At 41.2% G+C, this 21,672-nt stretch overlaps 1 protein-coding gene across 2 annotated transcripts in view; it reads left to right on the forward strand.

Annotated features, from left to right (window-relative positions):
• The first annotated feature begins 2,574 nt into the window (after positions 1 to 2,574).
• fstl4 (follistatin-like 4) overlaps positions 2,575 to 21,672 on the forward strand; it is a 115,715-nt gene continuing 96,617 nt past the window's right edge. The window contains exons 1-3 of one of the 2 annotated variants that reach the window (XM_061703020.1): positions 2,575 to 2,865; positions 12,493 to 12,632; positions 16,248 to 16,281. In XM_061703020.1, the coding sequence (XP_061559004.1) occupies positions 12,504 to 12,632; positions 16,248 to 16,281 (163 nt within the window). In that variant the 5' untranslated portion in view covers positions 2,575 to 2,865; positions 12,493 to 12,503. The remainder of the gene's footprint in view (positions 2,866 to 12,492; positions 12,633 to 16,247; positions 16,282 to 21,672) is intronic. The other variant, XM_061703021.1, reaches the window with a different exon arrangement.

Genomic DNA, 21,672 nt, shown 5'->3' on the forward strand with positions numbered 1-21,672 from the left:
CGTAGCCTGCGGCGGCGCTCCGGGGAAAGCCGACACGCTTCGTTCCTGGGCTCCCCTGCAGCGCGCGGTCGTATTTGCTCCATTCAGGTGTGATTGAGTCGCTACTCGGGGCGTGCCTACAGCCGTCTCCTCCGGCTTGTTTGCTCTTATGAGTTGATCACGTGCGCTTTTGGTCAATAATATGGATCGCTGCTTAAGGAGTTTGTGTTGTTTCTGTGTGTCTGTGGCAATATTTTCGATATGACTGCTATAAACACAGGGCAAAGACTAAGAACAGTATTCCAAAGAAACAGATATGTTTTGTTTCTTCTTTTATTTAGGGACGATGATTATTAGTAGTCAAAGAGGCCGATAACCGATATCTGGAGCCGATATTCATTTGCAGTAAACGGGAAAATGAAATTTAAAATCATACAAATGCCAACACTTAACATTGCTTAAATACCTTTAAGCATGTGTTTATTAAACTGTTTTTAAAGTTTAAAAAAAAAAAAAAAAAAAAAGCAATGTTGATGTGTCAAAATGGTGAATATCGGTGCCAAGAGATAATCGGTCTATCCCTACAGTATTCTAACAGATTGGTTGGTGATCATGCCTCCTGATCACCAATATGCTGTTGGCAGTTACTTGGGCGTATGGGAAGAACATTGCGCGATGAGCCACATGCTGCTTCACCAAGTCATATCACGTGGAGCAGCCCACTTTGGTAAATTTCCATTTCCTGGCGATCAAAAAACATAGAATTGTTTACAGTTACTTGACGCACAGATGGGGGTCTTGCGCAAGGCGACCCCCCCCAGTTTAACTGTGTAAACGAGGCCGTTAAACACAACAGTCCCGCCGTAAAGTCCGTTCACGACCGCTATAAACTTCTTCTTTTTATTTTTTTTATTTTAATTGTTTTTTATGGTTAACGCAGAGAAAGATGGACTGAAATGTGCGCGATAAGCGCTATTTTATTTGATCAGTATTTTACACAGCAACTATCACAAGTTCCCTAATTGACTTTCCTCTCATCGCCTCGTCTTGATAAATGTTGTATTAAGTGTCAATGATTAATGACGTATGTAGGTTTGATGGAGGGATCCTTTTTTAGGAGGGGGAGTGATGGTAGCACACTCTTGTCCAATTTAGTACTTTTCTGATGAGTTTGAGATCAAAATAAATGTTCTGCCCAGTTGTTTCTTACATATTTTCTCCATGCTAGTCATTTTTATGTTTTTTTTTTTTAAAATTCCTCTCATATTTGACGTAAATTGTCATATGCCACTAATAATTGTTTTGTGAGGTTTGAAACATTTCATCATTTTCTTAAAACAATTTGAAATCTTAAATTCATGTTGCCTATCTTACATTTCGTTTTAATGAAAGCACTAATTTATGATTTAATATGCTGACCGGAAATTAGATGCCCCTGTATTCACCCAAAGTTAAATTGAAGCAAATAAACAGAATGGTGAAAAAATAAATAAATAAATAAATACTTTTATTATGTCTTTTATTTGTATTAATTACATTTTTATGAAGATATTTTCTACAAATTATTTGTGTATGTCCCACATATATTAAGGCCTGAAAATTAAATGGGACCATACCGTATTGTTTTATAGTTACATTTGATTTAATATAATATAGGATTTTGATTTATTTTAGTTTATTATATACTGTATAATTTTCCTTTTTAAATAATTATAAATAATAATATATCATATAAATAATAATAATATAACTATCATATTTGTACACTATTGCTCCTATTTATGAATTCTTTTATTTGTATATGTATTATAGTTTTATTTAATTTGTAATTAGTTTATTATATATATTATATATATATATAATGTTTAGTGATTTTACTATACATCCATCCATCCATCCATTTTCTGAGCCGCTTCTCCTCACTTGGGTCGCGGGCGTGCTGTAGCCTATCCCAGGTATCATCGGGCAGGAGGCGGGGTACACCCTGAACTGGTTGCCAGCCAATCGCAGGGCACATACAAACAAACAACCATTCGCACTCACAGGCAGGCACGGGGAGAACATGCAAACTCCACACAGGCGGGACCGGGGATTGAACCTGGGTCCTCAGAACTGTGAGGCTGACGCTCTAACCAGTCGCCCACCGTGCCGCCACGATATCATGTAATAAATATAAATATTTTTTATAAAGCGTATGCATTTGTCCATTTTTTCTATAATGTATGTATTTAAAAAATATATATTTTTTTACTATATTTGATGTTTTATACATTAGTTTTATTTCTTCACGATATGTATTACAGTTGTGTTTATTTTATTACATACGGAATATATTTGTTGTTGTTTTGTATTATGTATGTACTGTACAGGTACGTATGTGCTATATTGTTTGTTTAAAATTTTATTTTCTCATTTTCTTTGAAAATATACTGTATTATCTATCTTGAGTGATTTAAAAAAAATATGATATTACAGTATGTGTATACAAACTGCTCTTTGTTTTTCCAATTTTTTCCCCGCGTTTTTCTCCAGCCCGGCATGCGCTTGTGTTGCCCCCCCCCCCCCCCCCCCCGCGCTGCTGACGTCAGCACGGCAGCACGCTTGAAATAGGGCGGCGGAGGTGCGCGGCGCACTCAGATGAAGACGACGAAGAGGAGGAGAGAGAAGCCCGCCACCGAGAAGAGCAAAAGAGAAGAAGCTGCAGATAGAGGAGCTCGGAGGATGGCGAACCACCGCTGACACTTTGGGAATCCAAACCACACACACGCACACACACACACACACACACACAAAAACACATGCGGCGCTGAGAAGCAGACAGGAGTGTCACATTTGGACTCTTTTTGCCTGCTTTTTTGCATCTTTTTTGCCTCGGGAGTAAGACAGGTAAGTTTGTGACATATGTATGCGCAAGTGTTTGTTTTGTATGACCCCTGATATTAATGCAGAGATGTGAGCTGTGTTGCATTAATGTACGAATAGTGACAATCTGCACCAGCGTAGCCAGTTGCGCGGCTCAGTTGCACGCCACATGTTATCGTACACACATGGGCACACACACACACACACACTGCAATGGAAAGAGATGGAGATTATAGATCAGCATACTTAACTAATATTATTATTGGATGTAGATTGCAAGATCGGTATTTGGTCCCATCACTGACACTGAAGGGGAAAGTGCTGACAACACCTAAAAATCATTCTCCGGTGGGACTAAATGTCAATATCAGCATGCATCGCATCATTGTTTGTTGCAGTGCAGTATCAATATTGCATGTCGGTGAATCGATTCTGTATTGCGATCCCGATTTTGTTACTCCAGGATGTCCAAGGTTTTTAAAAACAGAACGCCAAAAAAACCCCCCAAAAAATTGTTCTGTGGAGTCTGATTCTTTACGTACATGTACGCATCGCATCGTTATCTCTTGTGGGACAGTGCTGATACTTGATGTGGGTGTATCGATACTGTATAAGGAAATCATTATTTTTATCTCCCACAACGATTGAGCTCTCCTCGGTCCTGAAAACAATAATATCACCATATGTGTTGGTAAAGTAATCGATAGATATGTGTTCGTGTAGCGATACTGTGTCATGATTTTGATATTTTGCCCTAACAGCACAAAGGTCTTGAAAACACCCTAAGAAATCATTCGCTGGTAGAACTATTTACCAATATCAGTATGCGTGACATTATTTCTTGTTGAATACTATCAATATTTGATGTTGGTGAATCAATACTGCATTGTGATATCAATTTTGTTACTCCAAGAGCTCCAGTGTTCTGAAAACAAGATGAAAAATCAGTGGTCTTACGCAGTCGGACAAATAACTATTGCCATGTTTCGCATCGTTATCTATTACATTACAGTATCAATATCTGATGTTGATGAATCGTTACTGTATCGCGATATCAATGCTGTTACTCCAAAGAGCGCCACTGTTGTGAAGCTAAACAAAATCGTCGTGTTGTCGTATAACAGTGAGACCGAATATAACGATGTCGCCGTGCATCACCTCATTACCCATCGCAGCACAGTGTCAACATTCAATGATTGTATCAGTATGGCTACTGTACTGCAACATCGATGGTTTTCCCGCCACAACAATTGAGGTGCTCTCCAAGGTACTGAAAATTTAAAACGATGATCTGGTGGTGCAACAGCAATCATATCGCCACGTATCACGTCATTATCTGTCACGGTGTGGGATCAGTCACACTTAATATCAATGTCAGCATGTATCGCATCATCATAGCTTGTGGTATAGTTTTCCTTTTTATGTCGGTGTAACGACACTGTAGTCAATATTTTGTCCGGCCACGGCAATTCTCTGCTGTATCGTGAGTTTAATATTTTATCCCATCACTACAACTGATTTTATTACTCTGCGCTCAAAAACAAAACAAAAAAGTCTTTAAAATATCGCAATAACGCCATGTATCGCTTCGCTATCTGTCATAGCAAAGTATTGATATTTGATGTACTGTATCGTGATAGCTTGTCTCAAAACTACCATTGAGATCCTGGTGATTAAAACACATCGTCCTCATGTATATTTTGCGCAGTGTGGCGTAATTTCACCATATAGCGTATTGTCATGAATCCATATTTGATGTTGATATAATGATACTGTATCGGGATATTTCTTCCCACGCCGAATACGGCGGATCTCTGCAAGGTGATGAAAAGAAACATAAAAAAACATTCCCTGCTACATAAATATCGTAACCGGGATATCGCCGTGTATTGATACTGTCGCTGTCAGACAACAGCATAATGCATGACCATCGTCACATTATCTCCACTTTTGTTTCCTATCACAGAATAACATTTCCAACCAGCACAACGCGATGGCCTAGCACATCATGTCCTGCTTTAACCTTTTTTTTTCAGGCTTCAGCCCATAATCATAATCATAATCATCATATATAGTAACAGTGGAGCGCACGTATTGTATTCTGCTGTGTGACTTTATGAGCACAGCGGGTTGTTGAGTTCAGAAGGCGGCTTGAATTGTACCATGAGTCACATGGATGCGTGTTGGCGCTTTGTGCACCGCGCGCGCTATGTTTCTGATTGTCGACATAGCGTGCACTCCAGTATTACCTCGGCCAAGGAGCTGGAATTATTGTACTCGACCGTTTGCGACCGAACTTTGTGTCGGTGGCTCGTACGCATTCAATTTTTTGGGGGACGGTTCGTTATTCTAAACTTCTCAGTGTTGTAATACAGAAGTTATCATACGACAAAATGTCCTTTATTCATCTCTAGAAGAGAAATTAAGGTGCTACAGCAATTAAATGGAAATAAAAATCAAATCAAATCAAATCAAATCGAAAAATAAATGAAAGCAAAAGAAAAATGAATGAATGTGCATTTTAAAAAATGAAAATTAAGAATCGCAGCATTTTGTTTTTCGTTAAGTGACTTTTCTCCAGACGGCCGATGTTCCCTCCTCGGTAAAATAGCGTTTTGTCGCATTTAATTTTGTAACTGCTGGCAACGCTTTCTGGTCCTGACGGTGCGTGTGAGTGTGTGTGTTTTTTGTGTGTGTGTTTCCAAGCTGCTGGCTCGATCAAAGAGCAACACAGTTTTTGCCACGCAACACAACAAGGAAGTGAATCATTAATGTACGCTCAAGTAAACAGCCACTTACGCGGCTGTTTTTTTTTGGGGGGGGGGGGGCTGGGGGAGTTGTTTCCTGACTGTGTGACTAGCCTGTCCATGTTCCGCTATGTGGGGCAGTGCCCCAGGTTGCAGAGGATACGACATAAATGAGCTTGACTGACATTTAGACAATTTTACTAAGCTTTTGGGGGCAGTAATTCTTCAGCCCTTTGAATCCTGCCCAGCAACGGTAGACTGTGACCAGTAAAACAAATCCGAACAATTAGAGCTAAATGCTAAGTTTGTTGTCTGTCTAAGTGAACTTGACTGGCACTTGGACAATTTTACCAAGCTTTTGAGGGCACTCTTGCTTCAGTTCTATTAATTCTGGGTGATCATAACTAGGAAAACAAATCCAAGCTTTTCAAAGCTAAAATCTTACATTTGTTTGAACTAAAATGTACAAATAATGCAGTTTCCTCATTATGTAGCCTACCTGAATTGATTCACTCCCCGTTCATGTCGGTTCTCCCTGTCCTTTCCTGCTATGTTGGGCAGTGGGGACCTTTATCGGGATACTAACCCTTCAGGCCCTATGACTTCTGCCTCGCAACAGAAACGGGGCTATTTAAAGCAAAATGTTACAGTTGATAACAAACCACATTGACCTCTTTTAGTTTTCCCGTTATGTAACCCTCCAAAGTTGTGTGGGGCAACTGAGCTAAGGAAATAGCGTAATAGTGAGTTTGACTGGCACATGTTTTTTGTTGTTGTTGAGCTTCTAGATTCATCATGAATTCTGCCCAGCAACAGGCGATGAGGAAGTTAATCTGAGCAATTGTAGTTTGGTCGTTTGCCCCTGTCTTTTATCTGCTATTTTCTCCTTAAAAGTTGCTGACTATGAGCAGGAATTTCATCACTTGCAAAAAAAAAATATATATAAATATATATATATATATATTTTATTCCAGTTCTGAAGTTTTAAAACCCAATTTCATGTCTGTTCGTACGAAAAAAGTATGAATATTGTAGTTCCTCCCCCGGTTGTTGATTTTGATGGAGGGCGACGGGGCACAGCAGCTCGTGCAGCAACCTGAGATGATGGCAGGCCCGTTTTCTCCTTGTCCAACTCATCTTATAGTTACACACCTCGCAGCCAACTCGAAATGCGCTTTTGTATGACGCCAGCCAAGATGTGACCCAGTCTTCATTCAAGCCCACAGAGCCAAAATAATACTCCGTTATAGACTGGAAGGTTGTCATATCAGTGATGATGCATCATGTTTCCCAGTCTAATGTGGAGCAAAAATCAAAGTTATCCCCTCCGGAGGACCAAAGCCTACTTCCTTGCCGCCTTCATGCTTCCTGACTTTCAATTGTCTGGTTTTGCAAAAAAAAAAAAGAAAAAACATAAAAGTGGAATATAATGAGACGTACTACACGTTAAAAACAACAACACATACAGAGAAAATTATAGATGATGAGTCACGCTGTTTAACTACACATTCGATTATATCGAAATTTAAAGGGACACACACACACACCAGGACTATGCAGACCCATTTCCCGATAACTTTTTGCATTAAAAAACTGCACGAAATACACTTTTGTCCACATTTTGCTTAATTTCTCAATGAACAATGCATGGATCTTAATGTCTCAAGACATTCAACATGATTGAAAAAAAATCAGCCCCTGTCACCAGTTTCATCCATCGACATGAAATCGAATGGACGAAAAAGTCTCGGGAACCCATGTCCGGAATTCAACAAGGAGTTGGCCATTTTGATTTGAAGCAGGCATATTCCTTTAGTAGCTCCCCCTAAAAAGTTAGGACAAAATTAGCCCCTGACGCCAGTTTAATTGGGTGACTATTATAACCCATGCCCGAAATTGGACAGAAGCAGCAATTTTGAGTGAATTCCAGCCCTTTGACAAACAAAGATTTGTTAACAGTGCCTTTTGAACGTATGCTGTTGATTGATTGATTGATTTTCAATGCAGCTTTTCATGCTCCTTGAAGTCAGACTTTCAGCATTAAAAGCAACAACACACACAGTCAATTCCGGATGATGAGTCACGTTGTGTAGCTATACACACCCTGATGAGCCTGCTGTGAGATATAGAATTGTAAAGGGACACACACACACACACACACACACACACACACACACACGCACACACACCTTCATGCCCAGACAGGCCAACTATAACACTTGGTTTGAATAATAATAATGATTCTGAGCAGACCACAGGGATACTGGTGACTTTTTTTCCCACCCTCCCGCTGTCCCGCTGTTTTCCCTGTAGCCACTTGAAATTCCGCTCACTATAGTTGAACTTCCACAAATGACCTTTGCTGCCTCGGCCCGCTCCAGCGGCTCGGGGCAAACAGGCGGGTGACCGAGAGCAAGGGAAAAACACGGAGGAGACGTGAACCGAAAGGTTGCCTCCCAAATATCGGAGCCGTGTCGTCAAATATCATTTAAAAAAAAAAAACTTGTTTTTATTGTCAGCAGTGTTGCAAGTAGCAAAAATACTACGCATGTGTCAATAGTCTATATAGAATCGGCTGACTATACATGATATGGAAACAGAATGATTTACGATATATTTAGATCTGAACGTGAACACCAGCAAGCATAGTCAGTTGCGTTGTATGCGGCAAGAACAATATACAGCACATGTATCAATAAATAGTATACCCACAAGCAGTTGAGTTGCAGATGATTAATATATCAACAGAGTACTATGCTATCCAGATATAACTGAGGACAAAAAACGGCAAGCGTAGTCAGCAGCATTTGTATGTGATGACAATACATGCATCTGGATGCTCTCATCTGCACATTTTCAAGGATCATTCTTTGGATTTTTGACACTTTTTGTCAGCCGAGACAAAATATCCACGAGAGGTTCCTGTGGCGTTAAAGTACCGTTGCTTTCAATGCGGGATGTTTTTGGACTCTCAGCCACAGCTGGTGCCGACTGGCTTTTTATGAACACATTTCTTTCGGATTCTTTCTGCTCTTCTGCGACTGGTGTCGTGCATTTGGGTCACCGCGAGTGAGGATGTTGTGTTTTTATGTCCTAAATGTATGCATATTTTGTCATAGAGGCTTGTTTGCTGTAGTATTAGAGGCGCTCCTACTACTGGAGACAAATTCTTTGCGTGTTTTAATATACTTGGCCAATAAAGATAATTGCGCTTCTGATGTAGACTGCTACGTTAGCTTTTTGAGCGAACCGCCGCCACTTGCGTGCGGTCGGTGGTACAGTCCGGGCCCTGCGGGGACCCTCCTCGCTGCCACAGTCTTTATCCCTCCTGGGGGAATCCTGGATTTAGCCCTCGTGATGGTGTTCCCCTGACGAACGGCAACGTGTCCGACTTACACGTTCGAGTAGCTGCCAGAATTTCGACGAAGAGCGGTCAAACGAGAGTCCACGAGGCGAGGCTTGGAAAAGGAAAAAGAAAAAGAAGAGGCGCAACACATAAAGCTGCTTATTCTTATCCAGAGAAGAGATGGACAGTGTCTTATTTCTGTCGAGACGCCTGACGCGAGATCCGCCGTGACGGCGAGGACAGCGTGGCTCGGGCGATAATGAATTCTCAGGCAGCTGATAAGAGAATGCGGCCTTGCTCGAGCTCGACCTGGGCCGCGTCCTTTTGTGTGTTGCGTGGGCGGCGGAGCACGAGCCAAATGAAAACGTTAGCTTTGTGTCACACTTTTTTTCATGGATTTCAATGTCCGATCTAATGTCGGAACATGGAGTCGGCCGTTTTGGTTTGACGCAGCTGTATTCAGTTAGTAGCTGCCCCAGAAAAGTTGGGGAAAATAAATAAATCAATAAATCAGCCATGACGCCGGTTTCACCAATTTCCACGACATTGGGTGAACATCGTTATCATAACAGCATGCTTCAAAAGGTTTCAAGGACCAATGCCCAGAATGAAACAGGATGTCCGCCATTTTGGTTTGAAGTGGCCACATTATTTATATCCTTGAAATGTAAAAAAAAAATCAGCCCCCGACACCAGTTTCACCGATCAACATAAAATTGGACACGTCGATCGTAACTAGATGCACAAAAAAGACTTGAGGACCCATTCCCGGAATTAAAAAGGAAGTCATTTTTTTGTTCAAAGCAGCAATCTCGGACAAAGTCCGGGCCCTTGAGAAACTCCCACTCGGGAATTCGCCCCCAAATGAGCCCCAATCGGAAGCATTTATCCTCGAAAGATGGTTAACCGGGGATTTTGTTATGTACCTTTTTGTACTATTTTGTTTTTATTTTGTACATAAAGAACCCTGCAGACAGAAAATAATCATATTTAACACTGAAATTTGTCTCATTTTCCCTCTTTGGGTTAACTACAGAAACAAGTACCCAAAAACGACATTAGCTTTTCTGAACCAAACTCCTTAATGGCGTGAACAAATTGTAGACCGATATTGACCAGATAGAAGGCAAAAAAATAAAAAATACAAAATCATGAGCTCTAAAACGTCTTCCAGCAGGCACTGTCAGCGTTTCAAACTGACACACCGTCAACTTTCCACCCGTCCTCTTGGGGCCGGCGTGCCACGCCGCCGCTTCCATTACGTCGAGTGACAGTTCATAACCTTATCTTTCTGCCCGGGGAAAAAGCGCCAGCGCTCATGTGAGGTGTGGAGAAGATAAGCAGGAGTATAGAACATGCGATCCCCAGGCTGACGCTTACCTGTCACTACTTTTGCTATATATATTTTTTTTTTTTCCCCCCACCCCCGCCAAAAGCTCAAGATGAATCCAGGGGCCTGATATGAGATGAGTGCAAGGCTGTCACATCCAAGTCGAAGTGTTAAACTCCATCCTCCCCCGTGTCTCTATTTTCTGTCACGAAGACTAACAGACGTAGCTTCGGATGCACACGGATAGTCAAGAGGTTACAGTAGTTTTTGTTACGACAGTATTAATTCATCATTTTTAATGTAATATGCTAAGCGAGACAAAAGGTAGATGTGATTCATTGTCTTACCACTGAAATCATATACACAAGTAGCCAGCTAGCGACGTTCATCAACAGAATGAAGATTGTGTTCGCTGGTTACATTATGTTTGCGCAGTTACTTGTTGCCTGACGGTACATCTACTGTGTATAAAAGGTGTTTCATGGCGAATTGTCAAGTTCTTGCCGCTGTGCTGCGCCCACACACAATGAGGAAAACTCATTTTACAATTTAACGTCACATAACCTCTTTTACGTCACTTAAATTTGGTAGCAATCTGACAAAATCTCATGGATGAGTTTGCATTTGAAAGACACCTAAAAATATTCCGTCGTGACTGAACAAGACCACACCTGCAGTAAGCAATGAGCTGTTTGTGTGTGTGTGTGTGTGCGTGTGTGTGTGTGTGTGTGTCCTTCCGTGGGCTCCCTGAGAAGCCTTTGCAGGGTAGCGAATGAATATTTTACATTGACCTAAAAAAAAAAGTCAGCAAGCAGGCTGAAAGAAGCTGATGCATCTTAAAGGCGTGTCCGATAAATTCTTCTTTTTTTAAAATTTATTTTTATTTTTTTAAACCCAACTCCCTGTTGGAGGTAAACAAGCCCAAAAAAAGAAGAAAATCAATATTTTTAAAGTTTTGATGGCCATGCACTGGTTTAATAAGACTTTTTTCATGGACTCACTGCCTTCGAATGAATTTTAAAATGGTGTATATATGTGTGTGTGCCTGCGTGCGTGTGTGTGTGTGTGTGTGTGTGTGTGTGTCTCACACATTAGCAGACAGTGACTGGCAGATCTCATTTTGCCACTTAATTTTCAAGAGCGAGCGCCCGTCAGCCCCGCGGCGATTACGGCTGCCGAAGGACGTCGGCGGTTCCTCGAAAGAGTCCGACCCGCACTTCCTGTTCCACTCTTGGTAGTGTTTGATTGGTACTTATTTCACAAATTCTTTGATGAGTGCAATTTTGTGCGCTTTGTGCAGGGCCAACAGGAAAGGCAGGCCAAATTGACACCGATTGATCAAAATGAGACTTAAATGGCTGCTTACCAATGAAATTGGCTTGACTTCCTGAGTGTTTTTGAGCATGGATTCTTGAGACTTTTTTGTTGGTCTACTGATAATACACCCGACTTTCGAATTTCATGTCGCTAAATGAAACTGGCTTCAGGGGCTGAATTACCCCCCCTAAAAATCTTGTGGACCACATTGTCTTTTAAGGAACCCTCTAAATGGCCAAAATTAGCCTAAAATTAAATCTAGGATCCCTTGAAATAACCAAGATGACCCTAAACTGGCCAGTTTGTATCAAAAAGTGCAAACTTGACATTTGCTTTCAGGCATGGCTTTTTCAAACTTTTTTTTGTGAGTCTACTCGTGATACACATGTCTACCAAATTTCATGTTGCTGAGTTAAATCAAGGGGCTCGGGGAGTTTTATGGCGAATCTTCTAATCTTGCCACCCGGCTTGGCAACACATAAGGAGAAAACATTTTTTTTTTGGTAATTTCGCACGGCCTGTCGGTCGATTATACTGTATGTGGTTCAAATTTCATAACAATTGGACAACATCTCTAATACGTTTGTCTGTAAACGATCAAATGACAAAAATAAGCCTACAAGGGCCTCTTCAAATCATCATGAGTCGCTAAGATACATCCATTCTATGACCCCCCCCCACCTAAAAAAAATCCTCCCTTTTCTAGTCAGTACACCACCTTCACGGAAACAGTTTAGGACATCGGACAATGAAGTGGTTGTTATTTTTACCCGCAAATGAGTCAAAAGTCAGAATACTTTGTTTAAAGTGTTTGCTGGTTCAATGGCACCATTTTTGTTGGCACATAAATCCTGAAAGTACATGCAGCTATCAATAGAATATTCAAAACGTTCTCGCGTTGGTCTTCACAGGGAAGCCGCCGATGGGCAGCCTCGCTGTTTGGGTTGCGGTTCTGGCCGCCCTGTCGACCTGCAGCCAGGCCGCAGGGCACAAGAGAGGCGACGTGGACACAGCTAGCATCCCGCAGACATCCTTGGAAGCGCCATCCATGGTAAATAACAACACATCAACATTATTTGTTTCACCCTCAGGCCTCGTTGCATTTTCAAACCCTTTCAGCTTGTTATTGCTCATTTCTGGCCACTAATAATAATTTGAAAAAAAACATTCTTTCTTGCTTCTTTTACCGTATAAAGTCCTGATCTAAAATCAGATCTTGTCATTAGTATAACATACCCATTAATTGTTAAGTTTTAAAGGCCTTTTAAAGTGAATATAAATGTCTTCTAAATCTGACACACCGCAGAGTGTTGCTAACGACCCTGCAACAACTGTCAATCAAATTCCACTACTCGTCCTGGAAATATGGATGCTACTTTGTCTAGCATCTTTCTTATGCGTACACATAACTATACATTTGAGATGTGAAAATATATCCGCTTAAAGACTCCGGAGAATATTTCCAACAAGGCGCTCTAAAGCCAGCTGACTATGCGAAAGCTGTCTTTTCGGGCTGCAGGCATAGCTAGCTAGCTAACTGCACATCACAATTGTGCCGGATAAGCGCTGATGCGAACGAAGTTATTATATAGTGGGGGGGGGGGGCGACTCATGTGCGTCACTGAGCCCCGTTTGAGCCACGCCCCCAACAGATCTGGAAAAGTCATCGCTGAGTTCACTTTACACGGTCTTTACAGAGATGAAGTTGGAAATTATGAAAGCACACCAACGCTGTTATATAAATGTAAAAAAAAATATATTGATACAGTATAAGTGTGTTTGGATTGAGGATCCCGGGCCGTAGTCCCGGAATAGAGCTTTTCCCTCTCCACTATGATAATCTTTAACACTGAATTTACAACAGGTCGTATGTTAAACCTGTTAGAACTCTCAAGCTAACACATAAAACTGAATGTGAGGAATGAGAATGGACTTGGTTGTCTGGTAAGGAAACGATAAATTATTATTATTTTTTTATTTCTGACACGGGCGATGTTTGTCATATGCGCTCGCAGCAAAGCAAAGCAAAGCGCCGTTTTATGAGCGTGAAATGCGCCGGACACACTTTGATCAAAGCGCTTCGACCTCTGTAGCACCTTGATTACACTTAATAATTTCTGTTTTTACACCGCGTTTATCTGCCGGAAGGTTTTACGGGAATTGAAAGAGTCAGCATTGAAGCACTTGATGAGACTGGATGGTCTTTTCTAGTTTTAATGGCAGGTGGTCTAATAAATATGTTAATCAGTATTGCTGCAGAGGCATTTTTTGCAGGTTTTCTGTCCATATGTTGGCAGACTGCTTTCTGGTTCAGAAAAAAATTCAAGATAACTGACTGTTCCACTTTTGTTTCTGGGGCTGCTGAAAACGGTTTAATCTGCCCCCCCCCACCCCACAAAAAAAAAACAATTAAAAATCCTGTCCATCCATGTTTTTCATTGGTCTGTTTGTTAGGAGACCATTTTTAGGTTCTTGGAGAATGACCGCAAGGCGACAGACCATCCCATTTTTGTTTCCAGGGGTGTGGCAAACAGTTCTAGCCATGACTCAAATGGCCCAAAACGTCCTCGTAACTTGTGAAAAATTGCAGACCACCATGTTTTTAGGAGGTGTTTGTTTCTGATTCACAGAGAATGACGCAAGACTACTGACCATTCCATTTTTGTTTTTGAGGGGTGGAAAACAGCTCAATATTTTTACTCAAATAGCCAAAACAAAAAAAAATTACTTATAACTAGTTGAAAAACTTGTCTCACCTTTCTGTGACTCAAATGGGCAAAAAAATTACCAAACTTAAAAATAGTAAATTTGTAAAAAAAAAACATGTAAACAACCATGTTTTTAGTTTGTCTGTTTGCTGGCAGACGGCTTCTTGGATTGCGGAGAATGACAGTATGATGATGGACATTTCAGTTTTTGTCTATAGAAATAAGAAAATCGCTCTGTCCAAGACTAGGGCGGACAAAAAAAAAAAAGATATAGCCTGCATATTCCGTGTAAATTGTAGCCCACCATGTTTTCGGGCCTTTTGTTAGCAGTCTACTTTTGAAAGAGTTAAAAATCTGCAAACGTTTGGAGTTTATGCGTGACCCAACTAAAACTTAACACAAAGTATACTTATAAACGATACATTTGTGTGTTTATGGTAATCAAATATTTTGATCCGACTTTTCTGTAAGATGCGATTTGTATCCGTTGCTATTATTCAATAGAAAAGCCAGGCCAGTACCCTCGTCTGGGCTCCTCCTCACGCCTCGCACGTTTATTCCCGAACTAACCGTCGCGCGTCGCTTGATGAGCTCTCACCTGGAGAGAAATTGAGGCCAACCGAGCGTTGCCCTCCGGATGATTGCTGTGTTAAAATGGCGTGGCGTTGTCGGCTGGGGAAAAAAGGCGGGGAGGGCAGGGTCCGTTCAAGCGGCAGGTGCCGATGCGGCGGTTCTCCTTTTCAGAAGATCCGACCTCGCCGCTGCTCATTTTGCGTCCTGGGTTTTAATTTTCGCACAGTGCACTTGACGTGCACTTGGAGGTGCTTGTGACTGTGACCTGCTATCTATTTAAACACTCATCTTACATTGAATTGGAGCACGAGAAGCTAACGTAGCAGTGTCAACGTACTAAACTAGCCACGGACGATGTAAATCCAAGTTTTTTGTTTCCCAAAAGCCTCTCGTTTTACCACCTGAGAGTCCCACTAAGCAAACTGCAAAACTGGAAGTAGCAACTGCGGCCCATTTAATGATCTCCACGACGAATTCTGGGATGTTTTTGTGGGAGAGGAAGTCTGTTTTCATATGCGAGGCCATCTTGGAAATGGGAGTTGGCTCAGTCTTGCGCTGATGAATTAGGAAAAGTGCTGAGTGCAAGAATGGATTGCCCCCTAAAGGTCAAAATTGGAAGTAAACCTTTTCCAGCAGTAATTTCTTTTTTCATTTTTGAGCTTAAAAAAAAAAAAAGAAATGTTAGCCCATTCTAATTCTCAGTGGCTCAAATGTTGCATGGACTATGAAACAGATGTCATGACAACCACTTTTTGATCCAGTTCTGGAACCACTGTCTCTGTAAATGTTATTGGACAGCTTCTGAAACTCCAGAAAGTAAGAAGCTGTTTTTTGCGGGTATTCTGTCGCGCTGCGCATTGATCTGTTGATGCTCGGCGAGATATTTATACTCAACGCCGCTCCTCCTTTGGCTCCTTTTCACTCAGCTCATTAAGAAGCCCGTCGGAGCCCAGACGAATTAGATAAGCGACGTTCGGACGACGTTTGGAGTAAACGCCACCGGGGGGAACCGCCACGGGACGGAGATAGATTAGCTCGGTGAAAATAGTCCATGATTGATTTATTCTCTTTTGGCAAACCTGTCAGACGGCGTACGTGAGGCTGTTTATTTCCCGGCACTTTGGAGGCGTTTTTGGAAGTCCACTGTTTGATACGTGCGCAAACAGGGGTGGCCCATATGTCAACAGTCCAATTAAGAGTAAGCAAAGTGACGCGATGCTTGTCCACCTCCTGGCACCGTGTCACCATTTTGGGGGGCAGGGGGGCACAAGTTGTTAGCCGCTTGCCTCTGTAATAACAAACCCTGTTGTGTGTGTGTGTGTGTGTGCGTGCGTGTGTGCGTGCGTGCATGCGTGCGTGCGTGCGTGCGTGTGCTCTGTTTGCAGGACAGGGTCGAGGCGGTCAGGAGCATCGATCAAAGTGAGTACACGCGTTGTGTTTAAATCAAACAGCGGTTTTGCACCTGGCGACACCTCAGCGCTCTATTATTTTGCTTCATCTCACTTGTGCCGCGACGTTCACTTCGCCTTTTTATATTGCTGGGCGTGAATACAAAACGACCTTCATAAAATGGAGCAGATGTTTGATGAGCTGGAAAAACTCACATTTCTCACCTGAACGTGTTCCAAGGTGAAGTACACAACAGTTCCTCGGATCTAGTCGATTGTTGTCTAAGGAGAGAATTTGCAAAGTTTAGGATTCAGGCCGAACGATGTTTGGTTCTGGTTCTGTCGGCAGTGATGACCGGAAGTCGTTCGAGCTGTTTCTCGCAAGAATTTTTAAACAACTGTTAATTGCATACTTTTTGTACAATTTCACGGGAAAATTGTTCAACATATTTATAGACAAGTCATTCAAAATTGTCATTCTATAGTTTTTGTGTGATTTCCCACTGTGTCTCATCTTAATTGGTCACTGAAGCTGGGATTTAGTCAGATTTCTTACAAAAAACGAAACGTACTTTTTGTATGATTGCTCACAAAACGTCTCGACAAAAGTGGTCGATAGTGAAATACCTCAAAGTCATTCAAACCTGTAGTTATGGAGTTAATTGGGCCTTTTTTGGGTCACTTTATTAATATTCTGAGCACAAATTCTCATGGGAAATCAGATCTCCTCTGTTGTGCATTCCTTTTTTTGCAATATCTGCTTCTTTTTTTTCCCTTCCGTCAAACTCATCTGTCGACTTTTATTTGTCGAGTTTCACCAGTTTCCCGTTTCTTTTACTGCATTGACAGTGAACAGCACAATCGTGTGCATGTGCTTATGAAAGCCATCATTTTAGCGTTTGTCAGGTGACTTTTATTGATTTATTTTTTGTTTCCCGGGCGCTAATTGCTCTCGTTTTTCCTCGCAACAAACACCTGCCTGGTAAGATTTTCCCCGAGTCGCGTGAATCCCGACAGGAAACAGGTGTCTCTTTGACAGACGTCAACAGGCAACAGCGTGCGAATTTATAACACGCACACACACACGCACACACACACACGCACACAAGCACAAAAGACGACAATAAATAATGCCCTGCAGGTGAAACTCGGAGACGACAGTTTTGTGTCACTTCGCTTGCATTCCTTTTATTTTCCAGTGATTCACTTTTGACATGTTCATCAACATCTCCAAATATTTAATACCAGTAATACGGAAAGCAAGCTGTTTATATTCTAGCTTGTACACCGAAGCACGACGACGTCAAAGTCAAAAAAGCTAAGCAGAGCTGCAGTGTTGTTGGTTGCACAGACGAGCGTCTGGTAACTGCCCCCTAAACACACTATGACACCCGAAGGAATTTTCTGTATACTTTCTCCAGCTGCCTTGTTTCTCTAATTAAGGCTAACGCAAAGGTGTATTCATGTTGACACAAATTAGCTATTGCTCACGCCGCTTCCCTCTACTGCGGGGTGTGCCAAGACAATGTTTTTTTCCCCCTTACTCAATGTTATATGTTAAGGATACCCAATATGTTTAAACAGAAAAATATTTTTTTCAGAAGGCCTTAATTTTTACATTAAAACTCATGTTTCTTTTTTTTCTTATGCAATTGTCTAATTTCTTCATAGTAGAGTTGGGATTTTGGTTAGTTGTAAACTATAACCAGTGAACTAGATGATGAACTCGATGACAGCCCCCCCTAAAAACCATTTGTAACTGACTTTAGCTGCCACAAGAGGGAGGCAAAGCACTACTTTTCTTTTAGACAGGGCTACGACCTGACTAAATGATGCTCCGCCGCTCACTTAAACATAGTTCCTGTTTAGCTCTATCGAGCAAGATGGCGCCGAGCAATACTTTTCACATTAGACAGGGATTTGGCTTGAGCACAAAAGCAGAGAACAGGTGACTTTTTCAGTGAATAAAGGAGGGAAGGCTCCCCATAAAAATCTGTGAATCGATGAATTCACAAATACTGATATCACAGATATGGAAACACTGTTTTTTTTTTTTTTAATCAAAATGTTTAATGTTACTGTGGATCGTTATCATTATTATTGTTATTTAAGATTTTAAATCATATAGTCATGATTTTCCCCAAAAATATTTATTTCAAAAGATTTTTGAATTTTTGTTTTCTGACATTCGCATGATTTTTACAATGTCATGGGCTCATTTTCAACATGTATTTAACGGGAACACACCGAGCCAGCATTAAAATATGAAAGTGTATCCCGCCAAGTCAGCATTATTATCTTTTGTATAAACCGATTTTTTTTAGGGGCGCAGCTCTCGTAGTGGCTTTCATTATCTTGTGCAGGTGTCGCTAATGTTAATAGCTCGCTAATAACGTGTGTGGCATCATCGTAATGAAACCAAACGGCAGACTTCATTTTTTTTCCAAGCCTGTCCTGTCATATGAGGCCAAAACAGACATTTCGGAATTTGCCGATTTCCCTTGTGGGACTAATTACCTCGGCGGCTGTTTGAATGCCAAGCCACATCCTCCTGTCGCCGCCGCCGCCGCCGCTGCTGCTACACTTTGTGCATGTTGAGTTTCCCGGTTTCGCATCTCTTTGTATTCCCTTTCTACCTCTAACTTGTTTGCGTCACGTGACAGGGATGGCATAAATCACGCTGGCCCACTTTTGCAGGAAGACGCTCTTTTTCACGATGCAGATATTGTGACATTTCAACGCATTCTCTTGAAATGTCACCCGCTGTGCAGCACTTGCGTGGGGAGGAAGCTACGTATGAATCATTTATATCGCAAATGCTGATTCATCCGAGCAAGGTGGCGTGGTTTGAGCTCAGAGGACTCTATTTTCGTAGACGTCGCATCTGCGGCGGAGCACAAAAGCTGGCATATCTCGACTTTCGTGAGCGCGTTTACCAATTTGGCAGACCGGTCTTCAACGAGCTGGGGGTGCCACCCATCAAGTTTGAAACTAAACGACCACTTCAAATCTTTAGTTCCCTGTCTAATTCTGACAATTTGTGTGAGCGAGCTCTTTTGCACATCCACAAAAAGTGAGAAAATCTTTTCAGGATAAAGGCAAAATGTAGCGAGAAAAGTCACAAGTCATAATTTCACAGCAAAGGTGTGATTTTACAAGGAAAAAGTTGTCATTTACGAAAAAGGTTGTCTTTTTTGTGTAAAGCGAATATTTTGTGACAACATGGTTAGTTATACGTTCACGAGAAAAGTTTTAAGGCAGTTGAGAATAAAGTTATTGTGAAAAGAAAATACCGAATTTGAGGACAAAGACTTGATTTTACGGGGAAAAAAGTTGTGTTATTAACTCATTTAATGCCAGCCGTTTTTCAGAAATTGGGAGAGCCATCTTTGACTATTTTGACAGATTTTTGAAATTGTGTTCTATACTGTAGCTGTAGAAAAGTGGCACCCACCAAAAGAAAGATTTAACCCTCCTCTTTCATCTATATTCCTTTATATCGAGCAACTTTTTTTTTTTAACGGGACGTTAATTTTGATCACTTACGACTGGTTTGGTATATTCGAGTCCATCTGCTTGTCATATTTGTAAAGAAAGAGCACCGAGTAAAGCTGAGTCCGTGTTGCTACATTAGCTCCGGTGCGAGCCGCTAGTTCATTTTGTCAATTTTTCTCTTGTCGACACAAGGCACAACAAGGTGGAGCAGGCTTTGAACAAAGCTTCATTTCATTTTTACGACTTTGATAAGGTCTCGGGATGTCAGGGTGATCTTTATGGTCGCTCAGCTTAATGAAATCACTCCTCCTCTTCCTCTTCTTCTTCCTCCTCCTCTTTGGCGAGATTTACGACGGAGCCTCGCAAAACTTGTCTGAGCTCCAGTGGTGAAAAATTTATTCTTCTAACGCAGCAGGGAGGGCGGAAAGGAGGGTATCTTAGTGGTAAGCGGACATAAACATTAGAAATAACATGATTATTTGCTCCCTTTTGCGCATTATTTCGTAGAGCATTTTTCCAATGTATTTAAAGCCCCTGTGATCTTTCCCAAACGCACCACATTGCTGACTTTGAAAAACCTTCTGTGCATACATGAACATTAGAAATCACGCTCATTGCTAGCAATTTACTCCTCTTGCTCATCTTTTTGTGGCGCATGTTTCTCACTGCATGTCAATTTAAAGGTTTTTCCCAAACGTAGCACATTGCTGACTTTGAATGGACATGAACATTAGAAATCAGGCTCAGTGTTCGCTGTTTACTGCTGTTGCTCATCTTTTGGTAATACATTTAATGTGTCAATAATGTTACTCATGCATAGCACAGTACTGGCGTTGAATGTGCATACATGAACATTAGAAATCATTCCTTTTTAAGCAATTTATTCCACTTGTACTTATTTTTGTAGCACATTTTTGTGTGTATTTTAAGGTACACGATGCGACCCAAACATTTCAACGGCAGACGTAAGTTCCTGTGCATACATGAGCATTAGAAATCACACAATATTTCGACAGCTGACTCCCCCTGGTCATCTTCCTACAGAGTATTTCAAGTAGTATTAGTAGTAATATAGGATTTTAAGACCCAGAATGCTGCCCACACAAACCAGTATCGTTGACTTTGAAAGGCAGGTTAGAATACATACTCGAACATTAGAAATAACACACTTTAGAGGAAGGGAAATTTACTTTTCGTGATAAACATTAGAAGTAATGCTGTTTAAAAAATGTATTTAAAATGATTATTTTTTTTAAAATATCTTTGTATAGAAAATATTTACGTGTATTTAAAGGCCTCTGATCTTACCCAAACATTTGAATGGCAGATTTAAGTTACGCTTACGTGAACATTAGAAATAATGCAATTTTTTTTGTTTTTTTTAGCAATCTGCTCCTTCTGCTCATCTTTTTAAAACACCTGTTTCTTCATTTACACGTATTTAAAGGCTCCCGTTGTACCCAAACGTAGCACATTTGCGACAACGATGTCGCCGTCTTCGCACTAACGTCGCCAGCTGTCACGCCTGAGACAAGCGATCTCTATTAGGCGGCTGGCCCGCATCCAGCCTCGCCACCTGTTTGGCGCACGCCGCTGCAAACCTGACAGCTCATTAATTGGTGAATTAATTGTTTTGTGGTGACAACACTTAAGAGGTGATCTCACATAACTTCCAAGCAGGATGTTGTCAGTGTGTTCAAAGCCATAGTGACATGAAAGCCATGTTGTGTTTTTATTTAAAAAAAAAAAAAAAAAAATCAATTTTTTTGGGCCTTTGAAAAACATGCTAATTTTAAACATTGGTTGAAATTTGCTTGCTTGCTTGCTTACTATGAATCACGTACTGTGCGCGCTGTTTTCTGTTATTGAGAATTAAGTGTTTATTTTAAGAGCGTAAAGTGAAAATAAGAGGACATAGTTGTATGTT

The sequence above is a fragment of the Phycodurus eques genome, chromosome 17 (genome assembly GCF_024500275.1).
Source record: "Phycodurus eques isolate BA_2022a chromosome 17, UOR_Pequ_1.1, whole genome shotgun sequence".
Classification (NCBI taxonomy): domain Eukaryota; kingdom Metazoa; phylum Chordata; class Actinopteri; order Syngnathiformes; family Syngnathidae; genus Phycodurus; species Phycodurus eques.